The sequence below is a fragment of the Staurois parvus genome, unplaced genomic scaffold (assembly GCF_062004578.1).
Source record: "Staurois parvus isolate SC_StPar_1 unplaced genomic scaffold, SC_StPar_1.0 ptg000152l, whole genome shotgun sequence".
In the NCBI taxonomy this organism is placed as follows: domain Eukaryota; kingdom Metazoa; phylum Chordata; class Amphibia; order Anura; family Ranidae; genus Staurois; species Staurois parvus.
In genome coordinates this window covers 2,600,891-2,620,163 of record NW_028317948.1, presented here as the reverse complement: position 1 = coordinate 2,620,163, position 19,273 = coordinate 2,600,891, and the positions used below count along the sequence as shown (strand labels likewise).

Genomic DNA, 19,273 nt, shown 5'->3' with positions numbered 1-19,273 from the left:
GGCTCCTTTTCCTAGTACTGAAACCTAAGGTTGAGAACAACCCACTGATCAGTCGGTATAAGTATTTGCAGTGGAGCAAAGCATTCTTTCATCTTATGCTATAGGAGTCGTTGGAGACTGAAGAGAGCTTCAAGAGACAGTCATAGCCAGGACACACATTGCAGAAGACTGCTAGAGGTTACAGGTAGTAAGCCTTTATTTGTAAAGGAACGATCTCTTAAAATTACTTGTGCCATACTTGATAATTCCCTTGAAAAGCTCATTACAAAAAAAAAATGGAATTGGCAGCACAGAGAAAAAGTGAGGCACTCGCAAATAAACAAAATCCTTAACTACTAAGACACTCAAATATGTTTTACTTTACTGGCTTAAGTAAGCCCCAAAACTGTCGGCAGGGGCCCGGAGGGCTGCACAGTAGGTGCCAAAGGTCTGCAGGTTGGAATCAGTGCTCTGGAAGAACTCTAGACAATTCAGGATACAGGCAGCCCTGCTTAGGCTAATGGCTTGTTCAGAGTTCCCCCTAGTGGCTCCCAGAAGCAGTTGCCTCTTGATCACAGCAGGATGTAAACAGAAGTCAAGGCTGGCAGGCAACAGGAAGAGAAATGCGTGTGTCCCCATGTAATATTTTGTAAAATCTGCAGGGGTAGTATTAGCTAAAGGATACTTGATGGGAACTGAGTATTTTTAATGAGTACATACTTTCACTTCCCCATATTTCCTTGCCAGCTCAGCCATCAAGCAATGATATTATTTCATGTACAGATCTGTAGAGCCACTATGAATCAGGAAGTATAACCAGTATCCTCCTTCTGTGAGGTCAAATTCATTACAGTATAAAGCACCTAAATGTGTTAATTGAGTTAACATAAGTCTAAGCTGACCACAGACTTACACCAATAAAAGAGCAGAAAAGTACAAATCACTGTGCTGAAATACTAAGCATATACCAGTCTGTATGTAATTGTATAAATGCAAACTTTATACAGATGCTAGGGTTTTAAACAAAGCAATCATGCACTTATTAAATTCATGTGTGCAGTATACATCAAAATATCATTGCTTCAACCAGCAGATGCTTCATTCCCAGAAAAAAAAAAAAAAAAACACAACAACATACTACACTGTATACTAGCCGTGCATTCCAAAATGCAGGAACTTACCAACATTTGATCCACCCATGGGCAGGCTGGTTGTACTGAAGTTGATCCATCGATCAACTTCAATACAACCAGCCTGTATGCAATTACTACCCGTGGCTATAGTCCCTAGCAGTAATCATTATGCTCTGCCGGCATTGTAACTGAAAACGTGATAGAATAATTGTCGGTTTTTCACAGGAATCTGACCATTAAATTAACTTTCAAACCTCCTCTGGAAAATTAGGCCTGCTGCACACGGAAGTAACAAATGCTCAGTTTTTTTTACTGATCTGAAATGAGATGCATTGTTGTCTAGGAGACAGTGCACACAGTTGAGTTAAGATCAGTAATACGACGCTGAGTACGTTTCCATAATACAAACATAGAACATTTTTCATTTCAGTGCAGTAATTTCAGAGCACTTCCGCCCGGCAGTACTAGGGTCATTGGTTCGAATCCCAGTCACAGGAACCTCCTGCCTGGAGTTTGCATGTTCTCCTTGTGTCTGTGTGGGTTTCCTCCAGGTGCTTCGGTTTCCTCCCACACTCCAAAGACATGCTGCTAGGTTAATTGGCTCCTGTCTAAATTGTCCCATGTATGTATGAATGTAAGTTAGGGACCTTAGATTGTACGCCCCTTGAGGGTTAGGGACTGATGAGAATGTACAATATATAAATTGACGGCGCTATATAAGTACCTAAAATAATAAATAAAATAAATTTACTTGTGCATTTACTTGCTTATGCAAGGTATAAGTGAGTATATTATAAGTCTTGCAATGGAGAAGAATTTTACTTGCCTATATGCTTACACACCTTTACTCACCTATACACAACATTACTCAGGTCTTTACATACTGTTCTTGGCCCCTTGCACACAGGCATCAGAAGTTTCTGAGTAAACATCAGTAAATTATGACGCCTGTGTGCAGAGGGCCTTATACTGACAATACAGACAGTTCTTCCCCTTTACATTTAAATAAAGTTCATGTAAACATCCTAGTTTATATGAAATCTGGTCCTTTATGTACTGATGTTTGTGAATGACATTTATGACTGCCAGGTTAAAACATTTCACCTTCTAATCACACATGGCTGAGCCTTTAAGCCAATTAAGGTAGTTTATTCATACTGTGCTTTTGAAGGACTTGATTCCATTCACACTTCATACCTTCAGCACTTTGTCCAGCTGTTGCTTTGTGAGATCCTCTCCAAATTCTTGGCTCAACCTTGTCTGGATCATATTCCTGCGCAGACGATGTCCTTTGGAGAAGAGTTCCAGCAGAGCTTGCCTTTCCTAAAGCCACAGAACAAGACAGGAATTATTTAATCTTGCCAGTACTGTACAAGATCCTGCCAATTTGCGTAGTAGAACACAATGAGCCCAAGATATCGGGGAGATTGTTAGTGACATCTGGGATGCTGCCCTGGAGTCTACCAGTGATCTCTCTCTCTGCCTCCCACAAATTATCACAATTATTTATTCTCCACCATGCTTATAGGATTCCTGTGAAACTGCACCAGTGGGGCAGGAGAGACTCTTCTAAGTGCCACACAGGGGTGACTTTATCCATATGATCTGGTGTTGCCCAAAATTGAAAAAAGTACTGGAAAGAGGCCTTACAATTTCCCTAGCATTGCAATACAGCATTCCACAGGACCCTCTAACTTGCCTACTAGGCGCTTTAGATTAGGAAGCACAACAACCCGGATAGTATACTATAGTTTCTAAACTACTATATCTGGCCAGGAAACTAATTGCAAGACATTGGCTGTCTTCTGTCCCACCAACCAGAAACGAATGGGCAGACTATGTTAATTCACTACGCCTTAGAGAATAACTCACAAACATTGTAATGCCCATAGGAAATTTCAGACTATCTGGCAAGGCATTATTGTCCTGTGGGGGGCTTGCCCCATCTCAACTGATAATGGATAGGCCATTACACGTGTGATACCGTACCGCTATATAGACACGTTACATTATCCCTCTGTTAGTGATTGTGTAGTCACACTGATCCCTAACATTGTGCCCCAGGTGACCTGTTTATGGCTTTTAATGTTATGTTTTGTTATTATGGCTCCCTATATTTCAATGCTATATATGCTTATTGACTGCCGTTTTCAAATGTCGAAGGATCTGAGCATCCATGGGTTAGCACTGTATATGGTGATTGTATTTTTTTCTATATCCTGTATGCATTGATCTCATTTTTGTTTTTTGACAATAATAGCCATTTGGATTAAAAAAAAAAAATCTTGCCAGTAGTGGGTGTGAAGCATTTTCAGGAGATCAAAAAAATGGAATTTCCAAGTAGGCCAAATTCCTCTATCTTGGAGTAAAGTACAAGACACAAGCAATGCAGTCATAGATCCTGGGTTGTAGGCTCATACTTTCAGGTGGGCACTGACAAAGCAGGTTGCGGTTGCCGGTACCCAGCTGCTTTGATTGACTGGGGGATCACCTGCGCGCTATGCGATCACATGATCACAATGTCAACAAAGCTGTTATGAATGTCTTTACTGTCCACAATACTGGACTGTATCTAAATCCAGGTTCTGTTCATCACCAGGGTCATACCCTCTAAGCGGTCTTCAGTGTCTGGTTTCCATTGAGATGGACCATGGCCGTGGACATGGATCTGTATAGAACCCTGCAGCTGACTACCAAACATTCCAAGAGGTTATACCAACCAGGATGCACTGCTACCTGCGGTATTAGATGGCAGTGAAAGGTGACTGAAAAGTTGAAGAATCGAAGGTAAGTAAAACACAATAACAATGGAGTTAAGCTAAGAGGGAATTCTCTACAAAGGAGAAGAAAAGGTCGATAACCGTAGGACACTAGCAAAAAACTGCAGACTCACGGCAGGGTTATAGGCACGTCCTTGAAAGCTTTGCCAATGTATAATTGCCTGAAGGTATGAGCCTATAACCCAGGGTCTATGGATACTTTGCCTGTGTCCTGTACTGTATAATTAATTTAAACTGAATATAAACTGAAAGATGCAGTGGAGACCAGGAGCAAAAATGCTGGCATATCCATCAAGGGAGTGGTTTAAGTAAAGCTCAAACTAGCAACAAATATCCTCACCCTAACTAATCTCTCCATTTCTTGCTCTTTGTGATAGGACACTTAGTTCTTGCTATTCTCCCAGTTAGGATAGCTGTGAGCTCTATATACCCAGAGTCCCCTAACAACGTGGGTCTCAAAAAGACCGCATCTGAAAAAAACTGGCTATTGTCCAGTTATTTTCCCCTGCTGTCCATTCAGGTTATAAATAAAAATGAAAGAACGCAACACATGCTAAAATACTGTCCAATAACTGTAGTACATGTAATAAAAAAGCATTGTTTAACCATCAAAAAGGAAATGTGCAAGGCTTCTCACCTTGTCATATTCATCTCCACTGATCCACAGGGCAAAAACCTTCTGTTCGTCAGGGGCAGCATTGCTCTGAGGAGGAAACTAACAAGACAGCTCTGTGAATAAAGGATGGGGTGAACACAAAGACAAGTCTTAATCTTAGAAATATACTATATGAAGGGTTTTAATCTCTTGATATCACTGGGTTATTCTCATGTAAAACAAATATGACAGAAAGGTGGCTCTATCAATTTGACTAATTTTTTCCCATTCCCATCATGACTACATACTACTGGCCCATGGGCAGTCAAGTCAATATGTACAGCAGATACCATTGACACAGGTACCTATTTTAGGAATACAACATGGTGCTGTAAGAAGATAACTTTGAAACAGCCTTTTCCTAGTACAAAAACTGTTGAGGAAGCCCATAGACATAACATGCATTTCCCTGCAGAGACAAAAATTGATCTTTGTCTCCATGGAAGTCAAGACTTGTGTTTAGCTTTGACCAAAGGTACAAGAATTTCCACAGGGACCATCAGATTGGAACATGTGGTGAGCGTAAGACAAGTACTTGCAGATACCGCAATATGTTTGCACTTGAGCATGGGTGTTATTGCAGAAATATTTTAGGCAAAGTTAAGCTGGACAGCTTAACAACTGTTGAAAACATCATAATATCAGTAGCAGTCACTTTTTTAACACTCAGCCACAGGTGCTACATTTGTCTGAATAGAACAGCCAGCAGGAGAGATTCCTCAAGCAACATGGATATAGAATTTAATAGATTTCTATTGTTCAGTTAATTTACACCTGTTATTCAAATGTAAAATGCAAGTGCCTCCACTAACTATTCATTTTCTGCTATTTGACAGTTGAACGAAAAGCTAAAGTGCAACTGTGGGCTAAATCAAGCATGATACATGCAATGCAGTTTGTTCCTATAATTAAAGAACCCTGAGATAGGCTGAAAAAAAAAAAAATCACCCATTAGTACTCCCCCCTACACAAAAAAATTACACTTTTCTTGTAAATGGTAAGGATTTTCAAAATTGTATTAACTGAATTTCCATTATCTCATCTCTGTAATCCAAAAGATAACAGCATCTCTCTGCCAAGGAGAAGGTGTAACAGCAGGGATTACATCCTATCATCTCCCCTCTCTCTCTCTCTGAGATAAAAAGGAAACTACAGTTCCCGTCCAACCATAGGGAACTGTAGTGAATGTGGGCAGGTACACTAGGCCTGTGCATGCTAAATGTGTCTGAGAGTCTCAGTCTGCCCTCCACTGGAAGTGGGGTTGAATTACATCACTGCTTCCTGGAGAAATAACTACAGAAAGGATGAGCCAAGACCGGTGGCTGGGGGAATAGGAGGCATAGCAGCCACCAGTCTTACAAACTGGAAACCAAAGAGAATTAACAGTTTGATTTGAAAATGCATAGGCTAATTCAGAGCAACTACTGAGTGAACCAGGAGATGACTGACATTCAGTGAAGGTAGGAAATCAGCAACAGGGACATGTAAAGAAAATTTTGCCCAGAATTCTGCTTTAAATACAGTTTTTTCCTATGCCCCCCCCCCCCCCGTGTATTTGTTTTATTAATCCTGTGAGTAGATCAGTGAGTATATCAGGTTTGCTTCCTCCACTTCCTTTAACAGACCAAGCAATATTGGCAGTTACAGGGCAGAGACAAACACCACTAGACTGGCAGAGGTGCCAACAATGGTCAATTTAAACTCACGTGGCTTAAAGTGGAACTAAACCCTTCTATCATTTTTAGCCAAAGCCTCTGTTTGATCTTCAACTGCCATGTTGCTGTACATGTTATCAGTAATGACACCAGCCATTTAATGGTCTGACAGTTTGGTTGAGAGTGACAGATTTTTATTGAGAATGCAGGTGAGTTTGTAATTAACCATGATCCATTCAGTTTATTTTTAACATAGTCGAATGGTATCACCGATCGCTTCCAATATTTAGCAATAGTGATTCTTGCAGCCAGGATTATGTAAAGGATCAATTTCTTATCGATTCCTGAGGGTATCTTTTGAAAAAGAGCTATCTCTGGGGATCTTAATGTTTCACTTTAAACCTTTTATCCAAAAGAAAAATATATGTTGCTGTAACTGCTTAAAGCTCAGCTAAACTCTGCAGAACTAGCCAATCCTTCTACTTCCAGGCTGCAGTTAACCCAGCACACAGGAACTGTGCCAGAATGTACCCCGAGCTGTGCAATGTACATTCAAAAGAAGAATACAAGTAGGAAGGTACATTTCCTTTAGCCGTGGTTCACATTGGATCCGACTTTGAAATAGTGCGAATTCACTTGAATGTCAGCTTGTCAGTGTGACTTGGCAGACATCTGTGGGACTTTAAGAAACAGATCTCTATGCAAGTTGCACCTGAAATCACAAAAAATAGTGCAGGAACTACTTTCAAAATTGGTGCGACTCTGATGAAGTCACACCTGCCACGATTGAACGGTTCCATTGCCAACAATAGAGTGCAACTTGTCATGCGATTTGAAACTGTCAAAGCACAAGACAAGTCATACCAGAGTGAACCAGGGCTTAAAGCGGAACTATACTCACCTAAACTCCAGTGATGCAGCATCCAGGAGCTCCCCGCCCAGCCGCTGACATCTTTGGGCTGCTGGCTTCCAAGTCTCGATCGCCAGCCGGGGATGATGTCACTCTCGTGCATGTGCGGATATTCAATCAGATTTGGAATTGCTGAATTTGTCCAGTTCCTTACCTGGACAGGCAGGTAAGGAACCTTAACATAGGAGATACCAAGCATGTCTCGTCTGAATTAAAATTCCCGCCTGTCTGAATTTTTTTACGTTTGGATCTAAAGTTCCATTTTAAATTGTAATTCCAATGAAAACAAACCTAAGACTTAACCAGCCCCCACCCTCATTCTGAACCTACTCTATCTACCATGTTGAAGGAAAGATGCCTATTCTTACCTATTCTGAAGTTAACGATTGGGTCCCAGTGGCAGCTTCAGTGTAGAGGGACAGCCGATAAAGGCTGCCCATAGTAAGCCAATGAGTGACATTATTGCCCAGGCCCTGAAGCCCTTTTTGCCATTCTCTCCTCTAGACTGAAGCCGCTGCTGGAGAGATCATGTGACCGGATCAGAGCACCTTATAATAGGCAAGTATAGACCTTTTTCTTTTTACAGCTTAATTAGGTTTTGACTAAAATTGCATTTGAACTGCAGAAGAGACCTTGCATGCTTTTTGCGGTTTTTAAAAGGACATTACTTCCACTTTTAAAAATGTTGGATTTCGGCTGCGACTGTTACAAAAATTCCATTTAAAGCAGAACTAAACTCACATCCCCTCGCTGGTGTCATCATTTTCATCTGGTCTTTTTCCAGGTTTGAAAACCTTGGACATTCTACTTGCCTGAGTTGCATGACACAACTCCTGGCAACTCACAGCTCATTGTACATCCTAAAGAAAATTGCAAACAGGCAGACAGTTTATTTTATTGCACAGGAGACACATCATGTCTCTTTTGCAACAAAGAGTCTGCCTTTTTTTTTCTTTCAATAATTTCCACTTTTTAAAAGTACCTGTGCGATTTCACTGCAGAATGAACAGTATTGTTGAGTTTTAAAGGAAGAAAATAACTGATCTACTGGCAGGATCAACAGGTAATAAAACTATGGTACAGCAGGGAGAACTGCTGTGTTAATGTTTTACTAACAGACTGCATCATATGGATAATTCTTGATTGTTCACATTGTTCCACCTTATAACCCTGTGAACATCCAAGGTTTTGGATCCAAGAAGCTCCACAGGGATCATTTTTTTTGCCATACACAGATAATTGAATACAGATACTTGCACTTCAGCACTACTGTTACCTCAGACACTTGTTAGGCCAGGCTTATTTTACCAATCTGGTATAATTTTCTGAAGAGGTGCTTTCATATAGTTAGAAATCCCATGATTACAATGGGTACAAGCCTGGATTAAAGGGCACACCAGATTCATTGCAGTGCAAGAATGTGCTTTTATGTGAAGACTTTGTTATTTACCAAGTTGGAACAATGTACCTTTTCACAGGGATTTATAACCCTGGCTACTTAGAGCACTTTGTTTAGGTCATAGTGCCTGTATTGAGGTCATCTGAAAAAAAACATTCACTGAGTTTTATTACTTTAGCTAAATACTTCTCTCTTGATGCTGATCCTATGATCGTTCATTTGGTCAGTGGAAGAATTACTACATTTTTTTTGTAGCACAGGGGAGAATTTCTTATTGAAATTTTCCTTTTCCTCTAAGTGACTGCTGTTATCTGAAGAGGATATGAAGGAAATCCCCCCAACATAGGCACAGAGAAATGAAAACTCATTAATAATGAATCTATTGAATAAACTGAATCTTCAATTTACATCATTAAGCCTGAAAACAATTTTGTCATTTGTATTTAGGAGTCAAGCTATTTTCATGAAAAAATTATTTTGACTTGCCTGTAAATTATTATTATACAGGATTTATATAGTGCCAACAGTTTGCGCAACGCTTTACAATATAAAGGGAGACAATACAGCAACAATACATTTAAGTACAGAAGGAATCGGAGGGCCCTACGCGTGGAGCTTACAATCTAAAGGAAATCCATATCTTGGAGTACAGTAGAAGACACCAGCAAAGTATTCATAGATCCTGGGTTATAAGCTCGTGCCTTCAGGTGACTGGAGACTGGCAAGCTTTTTAGGAGATGCCCCCCTGCGTGCCTTTTCTATAACATTACCCTACTCTGAGTCCTCCGTTTTGTGGCAAGCAATGCAGAGCAACAAAAGAATGGAATGGAGGGTGAACTGTGTCCTGTACACCAAGATATGGAATTTACAGGTAGATCAAAATTCCTCTTATCGTAATTGTACAGTATGAATGAGAAGGGTGGCCAACAACAAAGCAAATAGAACTGTGCAACAGGCCCCAAAACAGCAAGGGTAAAACAACTCACTTCAGAGTGCTGCTGTAAGAACCGTATTGCCAAAGGTTGCACCCACAGAAGACTGGACATCAACCTGGTTAAACTTTGAAAAAGTATGAATAGAGAACCAAGTGGCAGCCTTACACAGCTGGGCTACACTGGACTGGTGCCAGAAAGCCTAGGAAATTTCCACCGATTTGGTGGAAAGGGTTAGTAAAGGGCAGGGAGGACATTTGTTCTTGAGAGGATAAGCTATAGAGATCACATTTTCTATCCAACGAGCGATAATGGACTTGGAATGTAGGGTGTCCCTTGAGAGGTCTTGAGGGAAGGACAAAGGGAATTTGTCTTCCTTAATGAAAATGTTGCTTTGAGGTAGACTGCAATTGCTCTGACTATGTCAAGGCTATGAGCAGAGATTTCCTTCTGATGTTCTGGAGTAGAACATAAAGATGGTAAGATTCTATCTTTATTGAGGTTGAAGACTGGAGGGATACCACCTTAGGAACAAAAAACAAACTTGGGCGTAAGACTGCCTTGTCATTGTGAAGGATGAGTAAGGGCTCCTTACAAGAGAGCCACCACCTCAGAGACACAGCTGACAAATGTGATGCAAACAAGGGAATATCCCTGATGGGTTCAAATGGTGGTGTCTGCAAGCAGAGAACCATAGTGAGATCTCAAAAAGCACAGGGTGCTGCAAGGGGGGCTTAAAGTGGTATTAAACCCAAAAGCAAACATATTTCAGCTTACCAATTTTTAGATGTGATAGCTGTATTTGTTATTTTTTTCTTTTTAAAGCTTTTTTTATTTTTAGCTGGTGATCCAGTGTGTTTTTCAAAAGAACAAAATCTCTTCCAGATGTACCAGTTTCAGGAATGAAACCAAACCAGTTACCACTGAAAGGGGTGCCTATAATGATCAGCTTTTATTTATGTAAAACACTTATCCCAAAAGGGAAAAAAAATAAAAGCATTAGCTGGAGCTTGGCTCTACTTGTTTAGGGTATTTAAATATAGAAGTACATCTAATCCCCCCCTCCCCCCAGGCTGATTGTGCTGCTGTCCAAAGGTGCCCCCTATGCTCATTGATTCGGAGTGGGAGCCTCTTAAATGTTGGAGGTGTGGTACTGACCAGACGATTGGGGGGGGGGGGGTTGGTTTGAGAAGAACACCACTATTACAGCCACATCATCTAATGATGGATTTTTGGTTTGAGGTCCACCTTGAATTTGTTTTTTTAAAAAAAGAAATAGCAAAGCCAAAAGGTCTTGTCCATTCTCTGTAGGAAGGCCAGAATGTGAGGCACGGAGTAATCTATGGGATTTAATTGCCTGTGTTCACACCAGGCAAAGGATTTCCAAAGATGATCGAAATTCAGCTGATCCCTGATGAACCAGCCAAATTTAGATCTTTAAAATCGGGCTCAAGTGCTGAGGTGAGTGCCCACACATGATCCAGTGGCCAGTGCAACACTAGAGGCTGTCCCCACAAAGTAGGGTCTGGGTACAGCTCTCAGGGATTTACAGAGGCTGTGCCAATCTGAATGCACTGCTTCCACCTGGGGCATTAGAAAGCAGTGTGGCATTAACCACTTAACATCTGCATTATAGCAGTTTTACTGCTACAGGAGGGCATTCCTGTGCAAAATCACATATGTGATTTTGCACTTCTGCCACACGGGCGCTTGCCACCAGAGGGCGACGGGAGCCTTTTAGGAGATCCACTGCATGAGGATTGTTACCAGCCCTTTTGGGAAAGGATCCAGGGTGATCCTGAAAGCTGTTTGGCCCCTGGGGGTCACCGGGAGGAGGTGAGGAGGCATTTTAGCCGTAATAGAAGAAGTGTGCTGACACGGTCACGGAATTATAAAGCACCACTGCACACTGCATTAACGTATTTAGCACATATTGTTTGCTGTATGGACTTTTTGATTTTTTGAGCTTTCCCAAAGTGTGGACACTTATTTGGCACTTTAGCACTTTTGATTATCCCCTTAGTTTGTAAAGGGGTTTACATCATTTTGTGTGTGTATACACATTTTATGAGTTACCGTATTTTCCGGCGTATAAGACGACTTTTCAACCCCTGAAAATCTTCTAAAAAGTCGGGGGTCGTCATACGCTGGTGCGAGCCGGCGCCAGGTGTCAGGGCGGCACTTTTCGAGGGGCGGTGCGGTGCGGCGCCGCCCCCCCTCCTCCTCCAACGGACACTAAGTACAGGGGTGGACAGAGGGGCTGCTGTACCTTACCTGGCTCCGGTCCCACGACGATCCGGTCCAGGAAGCGCGGCTGCTCCTTCTTTCAGTTTGGCCGCTCGATGGTCACGCGGCCGCTCGGCTCCGCCTCCTCACCGGTGATTGGGCGCCAGCACTGGAAAGGCACACAGGCGACCAATCACCAGCGAGGAGGCGGAGCCGAGCGGCCCCACGAAAATCAAGCGGCCGAACTGGAAGAAGGAGCAGCCGCTCCTCTCCCCCACTGACACTAACGATGGGGCACTATTCCTCCTCCACACTGACACTAACGATGAGGCACTGTTCCTCCCCCACTGACACCAACAATGAGGCACTGTTCCTCCCCCACTGACACCAACAATGAGGCACTGTTCCTCCCCCACTGACACCAACGATGAGGCACTATTCTCCCCACTGATACCAATGAAGGGGTACTATTCCTCCCACTGACACCAATGATGGGGCACTATTCCTCCCGCTGATACCAATGATGGGACACTATTCATCCCACTGATACCAATGATGGGGCACTATTCTCCCCACTGATACCAATGAAGGGGTACTATTCCTCCCACTGACACCAATGATGGGGCACTATTCTCCCCACTGACACCAATGATGGGGCACTATTCTCGCCACTGATACCAATGATGGGGCGCAATTCCTCCCACTGACACCACTGATGGGGCGCAATTCCTCCCACTGACACCAATGATGGGGCGCAATTCCTGCCACTGATACCAATGATGGGGCGCAATTCCTCCCACTGACACCAATGATGGGGTGCTATTCCTCCCACTGACACCAATGATTGGGTGCTATTCCTCCCACTGATACCAATGATGGGGTGCTATTCCTCCCACTGATACCAATGATGGGCCGCTATTCCTCCCACTGACACCAATGATGGAGCACTATTCCTCCCACTGACACCAATGATGGAGCACTATTCCTCCCACTGACACCAATGATGGAGCACTATTCCTCCCACTGACACCAATGATGGGACACTATTCCTCCCACTGACACCAATGATGGGGCACGATTCTTCCCACTGACACCAATGATGGGGCACTATTCCTCCCACTGACTAATGATGGGGCACTATTCCTCACACACTGACACTAATGATGGGGCACCATCATTGGTGTCAGTGGGAGGAATAGTGTCCCATCATTGGTATCAGTGGGAGGAATAGTGTCCCATCATTGGTGTCAGTGGGAGGAATAGTGTACCATCATTGGTATCAGTGGGAGGAGTAGTGCCTCATCATTGGTGTCAGTGGGAGGAATAGCACCCCATCATTGGAATACCATACTGAAATAGCATACCATATTGAAATCAAATCTGATGTTTTTTCATTTTTATTTGGTGTGCCTTGGAAGAGGGGTAGTCTTATACGGCGAGTATAGCTTAAACCCTATATTTTAACAGGAAAAGTAGGGGGTCGTCTTATACGCCGGAAAATACGGTACTTTATTTTGCACTAGATATTTAATTTTAATACCCATTCATTATTTCATTTTGGCATTATATTGAATTATCTTTTGCACTTTAGAGTGTATTTATTCACATTTAGAGGTTTAGTTTTATAGTAATTGTGAATGAGCGTTGCACTATTTATGTAATTATTTAATACTGTTTAGGTATCAGTTTTGAGTGTTGGCAGCTTCAAGTTAGGTACTCTTCCTTTTTAAAGCGCAGGAGGATCCTGGTTATTGCCGCCAGAGGATTGCTTCTGCTGTGAAATGTTACAAGACCAACCGATCTACAAGCCCCAGTGAGCAGTTATAAACCGCAGAGGTGATCAAATACCACCAAAAGAAAGCTCAATTTGTGGGGTAACAAAAGGACATAAATTTAATTTGGGTACAGCGTTTCATGACCGTGCAATTGTCAGTTAAAGTAATGCAGCACCGTATCGCAAAAATCGGCCTGTTCAAGAAGGGGGGTAAATCTTCTGGAGGGCAAGTGGTTAATTAAATATCTGAAGATAAATAAAAGGAAAATTATAAACTAGTTAAGCTAAGAGAGGCTTCTCTGTGAAGATGACATTACGACATTAGAACAAAACAGGGGACTCACAGAGTAGGGTAGAGTTTTAGTGTTCTCAAAAGTTTCCAATGACTTGAGGGTAGGAGCCTATGCATGTCAGAGAACTATTTGTCCGTGTCCTTTACTGTACAATTAAGATATACATTTCTGGGGAAAAAAATTTCACATGTGGAATGAAAACTGATTGTTTTCCAATAATGAACTCATAGATTGGGTATAGAAAAGCTGCAAAATCCCTTAAAAAATTCACCAGGTTAAATAGTTCACTCAGAACTTACATCTAGCATATGCAGTATAAGAAATGTATGGACAGCTTTCTATATTTTAATAATTTGTTTCTGTATAGCTGATAGAGAAGTCTAAAAGCACAGAAAAATGTTTGTCTGGCACTGGAATTAAATCTGATTGTGTAGTTCATAAGTTTTCTGACACTGCATAGCTTTCAGTCAAGTCTCCCTGTACACTTTTTTTTTTTACACACACAAACTTTAATGTAACTCTCAGTTTCATTTGTTACAACAGGTAGTGCAATTCAAAAAGAATGACCTGGCAACACAAGGTCCTGCACAATGCAAGCAGAGGGCAATGTAAAATGTAGTATTTGCATCTGGATGCAGCAAAAAGCATAAATCAGGTGCGCTTGGATGCAAATACCTTTGCAATACAAAACGCATTTGCAGTGCGTTGCTGTGATGCACAGTACAGGGAAGGTCAGGATGCGTGTTATGGTGTGACAGAGCCCTTAGTTACAAGAAAAGTCTTGACCATATGTTAAAAAGGTTGAAATTCCTAGTACTCTCTTTAAAGGATTGTGGCATAAATTTCAAGAGTGCAGTTGTTCCACAGCCCCAAATGATGGATAGGGCCAAAGGAATACATTAGGTACTGTGTGGCATTAAATGTTTTCAAGACCACAAAGTACACCGATCAGCCATAACATTATGATGAACCACCTAAAATTGAGTAGGTTGCTCTTTTGCCGCCAAAACTGTCCTGATCTGTTTCTGCATGGATGCCACTAGATCTCTGAAGGTATGCTGTGGTATCCTACAACAAGCCTTCGGTAGCAAATCCTTTTGAGTCCTGTAAGTTGGGAGGTGGGGCCTCCGTGCATCAGGAAATACAGTTTTTATGAAGGGGTGTACTTGGTCGGCAACAATATTTAGGTAGGTGGCATGTGTCAAAGTAACATCTAGATGAATGGCAGGACCATGGTTTGCCAGTAGAACATTGCCCAAGGCATTACACTGCCTTTGCTGGCTTGCCTTTTTCCCATACTGCATGCTGATGCCATCTCTTCCCCAAGAGGCACACAAGCACCCAGCCATCTACATGACATTAAAAAAAAAACATAATTCATCAGACCATGCCACCTTCTTGCATTGCTATGTGGTCCAGTACTGATGCTCACATGCTCAAGTCAGCATGGGCACCCTGACCAGTTTGTGGCTATGCATCTGCATACAAAAACCGTGTTGCTCATTTTTCTGCTTTCAACAGGTAAACTTCATGGATAACATGTTTATTTGCTGCCTAATATTTCCCACCTACATTTGGATGCCATTGTAACAGGATAATCAATGTGATTCATTTTACCTGTGAGTGCTCTTAAAGTTATGGCAGATGTGTATATGACTGGTGTATAACAACAGTTCTGTCCAAAGGCACCATCCACTTGCCACAAATTTCTATGGTAGTGCGTCCGTTAAAAATGATGCATTCTTGCTACAAATGAATGGCACCATCAATTCTGCTGAGATGATGTCAACAGAGCATAGGGATTTGCACCATTCCTACAATGAGGCCAATCTTCTCAATATACGAGTGCTTATATTGGAAACACTACTCCCAGTGCGCAATCAAATGGATTGTGAGTTGAACGGAGCAGACCTTGAAAGGGAATCTCACCAACTGATAAAACCCAGGTAAACAACTGACAGTCATTATGGTATCACAGCATCTATGGTTTCTTTGAAAAGAGAGTATACTTACAGGCACCATGATTTGTTTACAGCCAGAGGTTAAAACCGTTTCCTGAAGCATTTTGTCTGAGATGCCACTAAAAAGTGTGTGTCCAGGAGGAAGACTGGCCAAATGAAGATTAAATAAACGCTTAAGTTCACTCATAGTCAAAACATACTGCTTCTTAAATATAGAAGCCACAAACTCGTTCAGTTCTTTTGCTATTAAATCTTTGTCTCCTTTAGAGACAGGACCATTCACGGATTCGTGTGAGTTTTCATCCGTATGGACACCATTGACCAAGCCATTGTTCAGATTGTCATATGTTGAAGTGTCCATGCTTTCCTCATCACTCATTGGTTCCTCTTTAATATGGACATCAGCCACAACTGCCACATGGGAAGTCTGCTTGGTTTGCTCTCTCTTCCGCTGCAAGTCCTTCTCCAACCTGGCTTGGTTCTCCTTGGCCTTGACTCTTGCCATATTCACCACCTGGTCCCCAGAGATCACCGTATATGGAGCTGTTGAAGATACAATACACATATCACAGAAATTAATGAAAAAATTAGCATTGTGACCATAATCACCTTAACCTACCATGGAACTTAACAGTTTAGAAGGTGATCAAGTCCTTAAAGCCCAATGATTTTAGGTAAGAAGCCAGTTAGTTCATTAAAGTGAAATGTTAATCTTGTTGTATTTTTTAGGTGTTTCCATTAATGTCTATGGGGACAAAAACGCTCAATTCTGCCTGAAAAGTAGTTCATGTACCTTAAGCGACAGGCGTTTTGCTACAAGTGAAAGAACGCTCAAATGTGAACAAGGGCTATTGAAAACAATAGTTTTTTTACTTGTTGAGCGTTGTTGAGGCTCGAACTACAAGCTACAAAATGCTCAAGTGTGAACGGGGCCTCAGAGCTAGTTACATGTCAAAATAAAGATGTACTTTAACTATGCAGGGCAAAATAGGCTTGCTTTATTGTCCCCTGGTATGAAATGCAAACACCAACACTTTAAGATGGAAGGAAGAAGAGTGAATCACATGCTTCTCCATTCCTAGAAGTACTGGGTACTGTCTCTGTTCTGGACACTTGACGGAGGTCGGAGCGACAGGCAAGTGAGGAAAAGTTATGTGCTGATGAGGAGATGGGGACAGGTTTACTTTAAAGTCTACAATTCCACATGTAATCAGCACTTCATATAACCTACAGCAGCAATGCTTTAGGTAGGATTACTTTCTAAAAAAAAACCCAAAACATTTAGTTAACCTATAAAAATCTTTTCCTCTATCTTTCTGCTGGATAACAGTGGAGGCATAAAAAGTGTATAAAGGGAAGTCAATAAAAAGCCACAATCAAGATAAGATATGATAAGAGGACAAGAACTGAATTTACAGCATGCGTATATCTACATCTGTGTTTTAGGACATTCTGGATCACAGATAAAGTTTAGGTCATACTTTAACAATCAGCCACCAAAAAGGCTATACGTATGACTGGTGAATATCAGATTGTGGGGAAAATAATATCTTGTACGACAGTCAGCACAAGTTCGATCTGCTTTTATTACTGTAACTAGTCAATCCAAAACAGATTTTTTTCAAATATGGGTAGAAACTGTTGGACTAAATTGTCCACTGGCCCACTGTTTCATGGTGTGTTGCCTTTTGAAAGCCCCCTCCCCATTTCCACTTCCAGTAATGTAAAAAAAACAAAAAAAACAACCAAAAAAAAAAAACAGATGGCGATGTCAAAAGCAGGCGGGCTGAACTGTGAATTCAATCTACCAAAATTGCCCAAAACTGAAAGATTCATTTTGGCTGCCCTGGTTACTGAATGTCTGAATAATTTTTCTAAAATTACCTGAAGATGCATCTGTCTTTTTAGGCATCACACCTTCCTTTGACAAGTTGAAAACCTTCTCAAGCCTAAAGGAAATTTTGAACAACAAATAAGAACATGCAAGTAATATTCTATTGGGTTTGTAATGACAAAACCTTAATGCAAAAGTTACAACAGATGATGTGCACTATGCTAAAGAATATGTATTGAGTTCAGCATTGTAGGTTTATTACCAGCAATGGTGTTCATGCAGAAAAACATCTTTTAAACACAACGTGGCCAATTAAAAAAATAAATAAAATGCTTTTCATTGGCCAGGTACTTAGTGTGCCAAATCTGCTTTAGTAAGATTTCAATTAAATTCCTTTTTAATCTGATAAACACTGCAAGAGTAAGCCAAGAAATTAAACCAATTGATTTTAGTTCATTGCTCATTCATGATTTTAGGGAAACAAAACCTTGTTATGCTTACAAAGAGTACAGTATTATAAAAACAAATACCGTATTAAATTGCAAGCCACGTCTAGGACTATGCCCCTTGCATATCCACCCTGGCCACACAGGCCCCATCCCAGTAAAGATCAGATATTTTAGGGCTCCAGTTTGTTCTCCCTTAGTCCCCCTTTTATGCTCCACCCCCCCCCCACCCCTATTTTTATCTCTTCTTTTTTCCCCTTTTCTCTCTCTCCCCCTCCTCTGCTGCCCACTTCTTAGGCTCGGGTTCACAATGCCGCAACTTGGGATCAGACTTGTGAGACCCCAAGTCGCATCACATGTGAAATCCCATATTAATCAATGAGAATTGTCTTAATTCGCCCTACTGAAGTCATTCCGACTTTAGAAAAGGCTCCTGTACTACTTCAAGGTGACTTCTATCCAACTTGTGCTCATGGACTTCAATGGAAGTCGCCTCTAAGTCGGATGCTCATCTATATTGATATGATTGTAAGCTCCAAGGAGCAGGGCCCTCCTAACCCTCTTGTATTGAACTGTATTGTCTTCCTTTATTTTATAAAGCGCAGAACAAACTGCTGGCGCTATATAAATCCTGTATAATAATAAGATTTGGATCTGAAATTACAGGAAGATTACTCAGCCAAAGTTGCATGGCATGAAAATCGCACATCAGGCTGCATCAAAGTTGTACTAAAGATGCATCAAGTCACCAGCAAATCGCCAGGAAGCCACCTGGCAAAGTCACGCTGTAAGTTGTGTGGCTTTCAGGTCGCAGTAGTGTTCTAAAGGCACAATGTTTCTTACCTTCATGCATTCTATGCATGGAGGAAAAAAATCTTCTGTGTGCAGCAGCCTCCCAACACTTACCTGAGTCCCAGCTTGATCCAGCGATGTCTACAAGAGCCTAAATTTCCAGGGTCTCTCAATCCTTGACTGGCTGAGGCAACAGAGAAGTAATTGGCTCTCACTGCTGTCAATCACAGCCAATGAGCCGCGGCTTGGGAGTGCAGTGCTCAGGTGCCCCCATAGCAAGCTGCTTGCTGTGGGGGCACTCCACAGCAGGGAGGGGACAGGAGCACCGGCAGGGAACCTGAGGGGAGGATCCGGGCTGTTCTGTGCAAAACCATTACACAGAATAGGTATGACATGATATTTAAAAAAAAAAAAAAAAGATTTTAGCTTTCGTATATATGGTTTTTTAAATACTCTGCTCACATCTTACAAAAATATGCAAGAACACCATTTATGTACATGTAT

General features: G+C 41.7%; 1 protein-coding gene across 2 annotated transcripts in view; it reads right to left on the bottom strand.

Moving 5' to 3' along the window:
- POLR3E (RNA polymerase III subunit E) overlaps positions 1-19,273 on the bottom strand; it is an 83,162-nt gene that overhangs the window by 2,588 nt on the left and 61,301 nt on the right. For both annotated transcript variants that reach the window (XM_089674800.1, XM_089674801.1), the window contains 4 exons: positions 17,582-17,646; positions 15,750-16,240; positions 4,530-4,607; positions 2,310-2,435 (listed from right to left, as the gene is read on the bottom strand). In XM_089674800.1, coding sequence (XP_089530926.1) covers positions 2,310-2,435; positions 4,530-4,607; positions 15,750-16,240; positions 17,582-17,646 — 760 coding nt within the window. The remainder of the gene's footprint in view (positions 1-2,309; positions 2,436-4,529; positions 4,608-15,749; positions 16,241-17,581; positions 17,647-19,273) is intronic.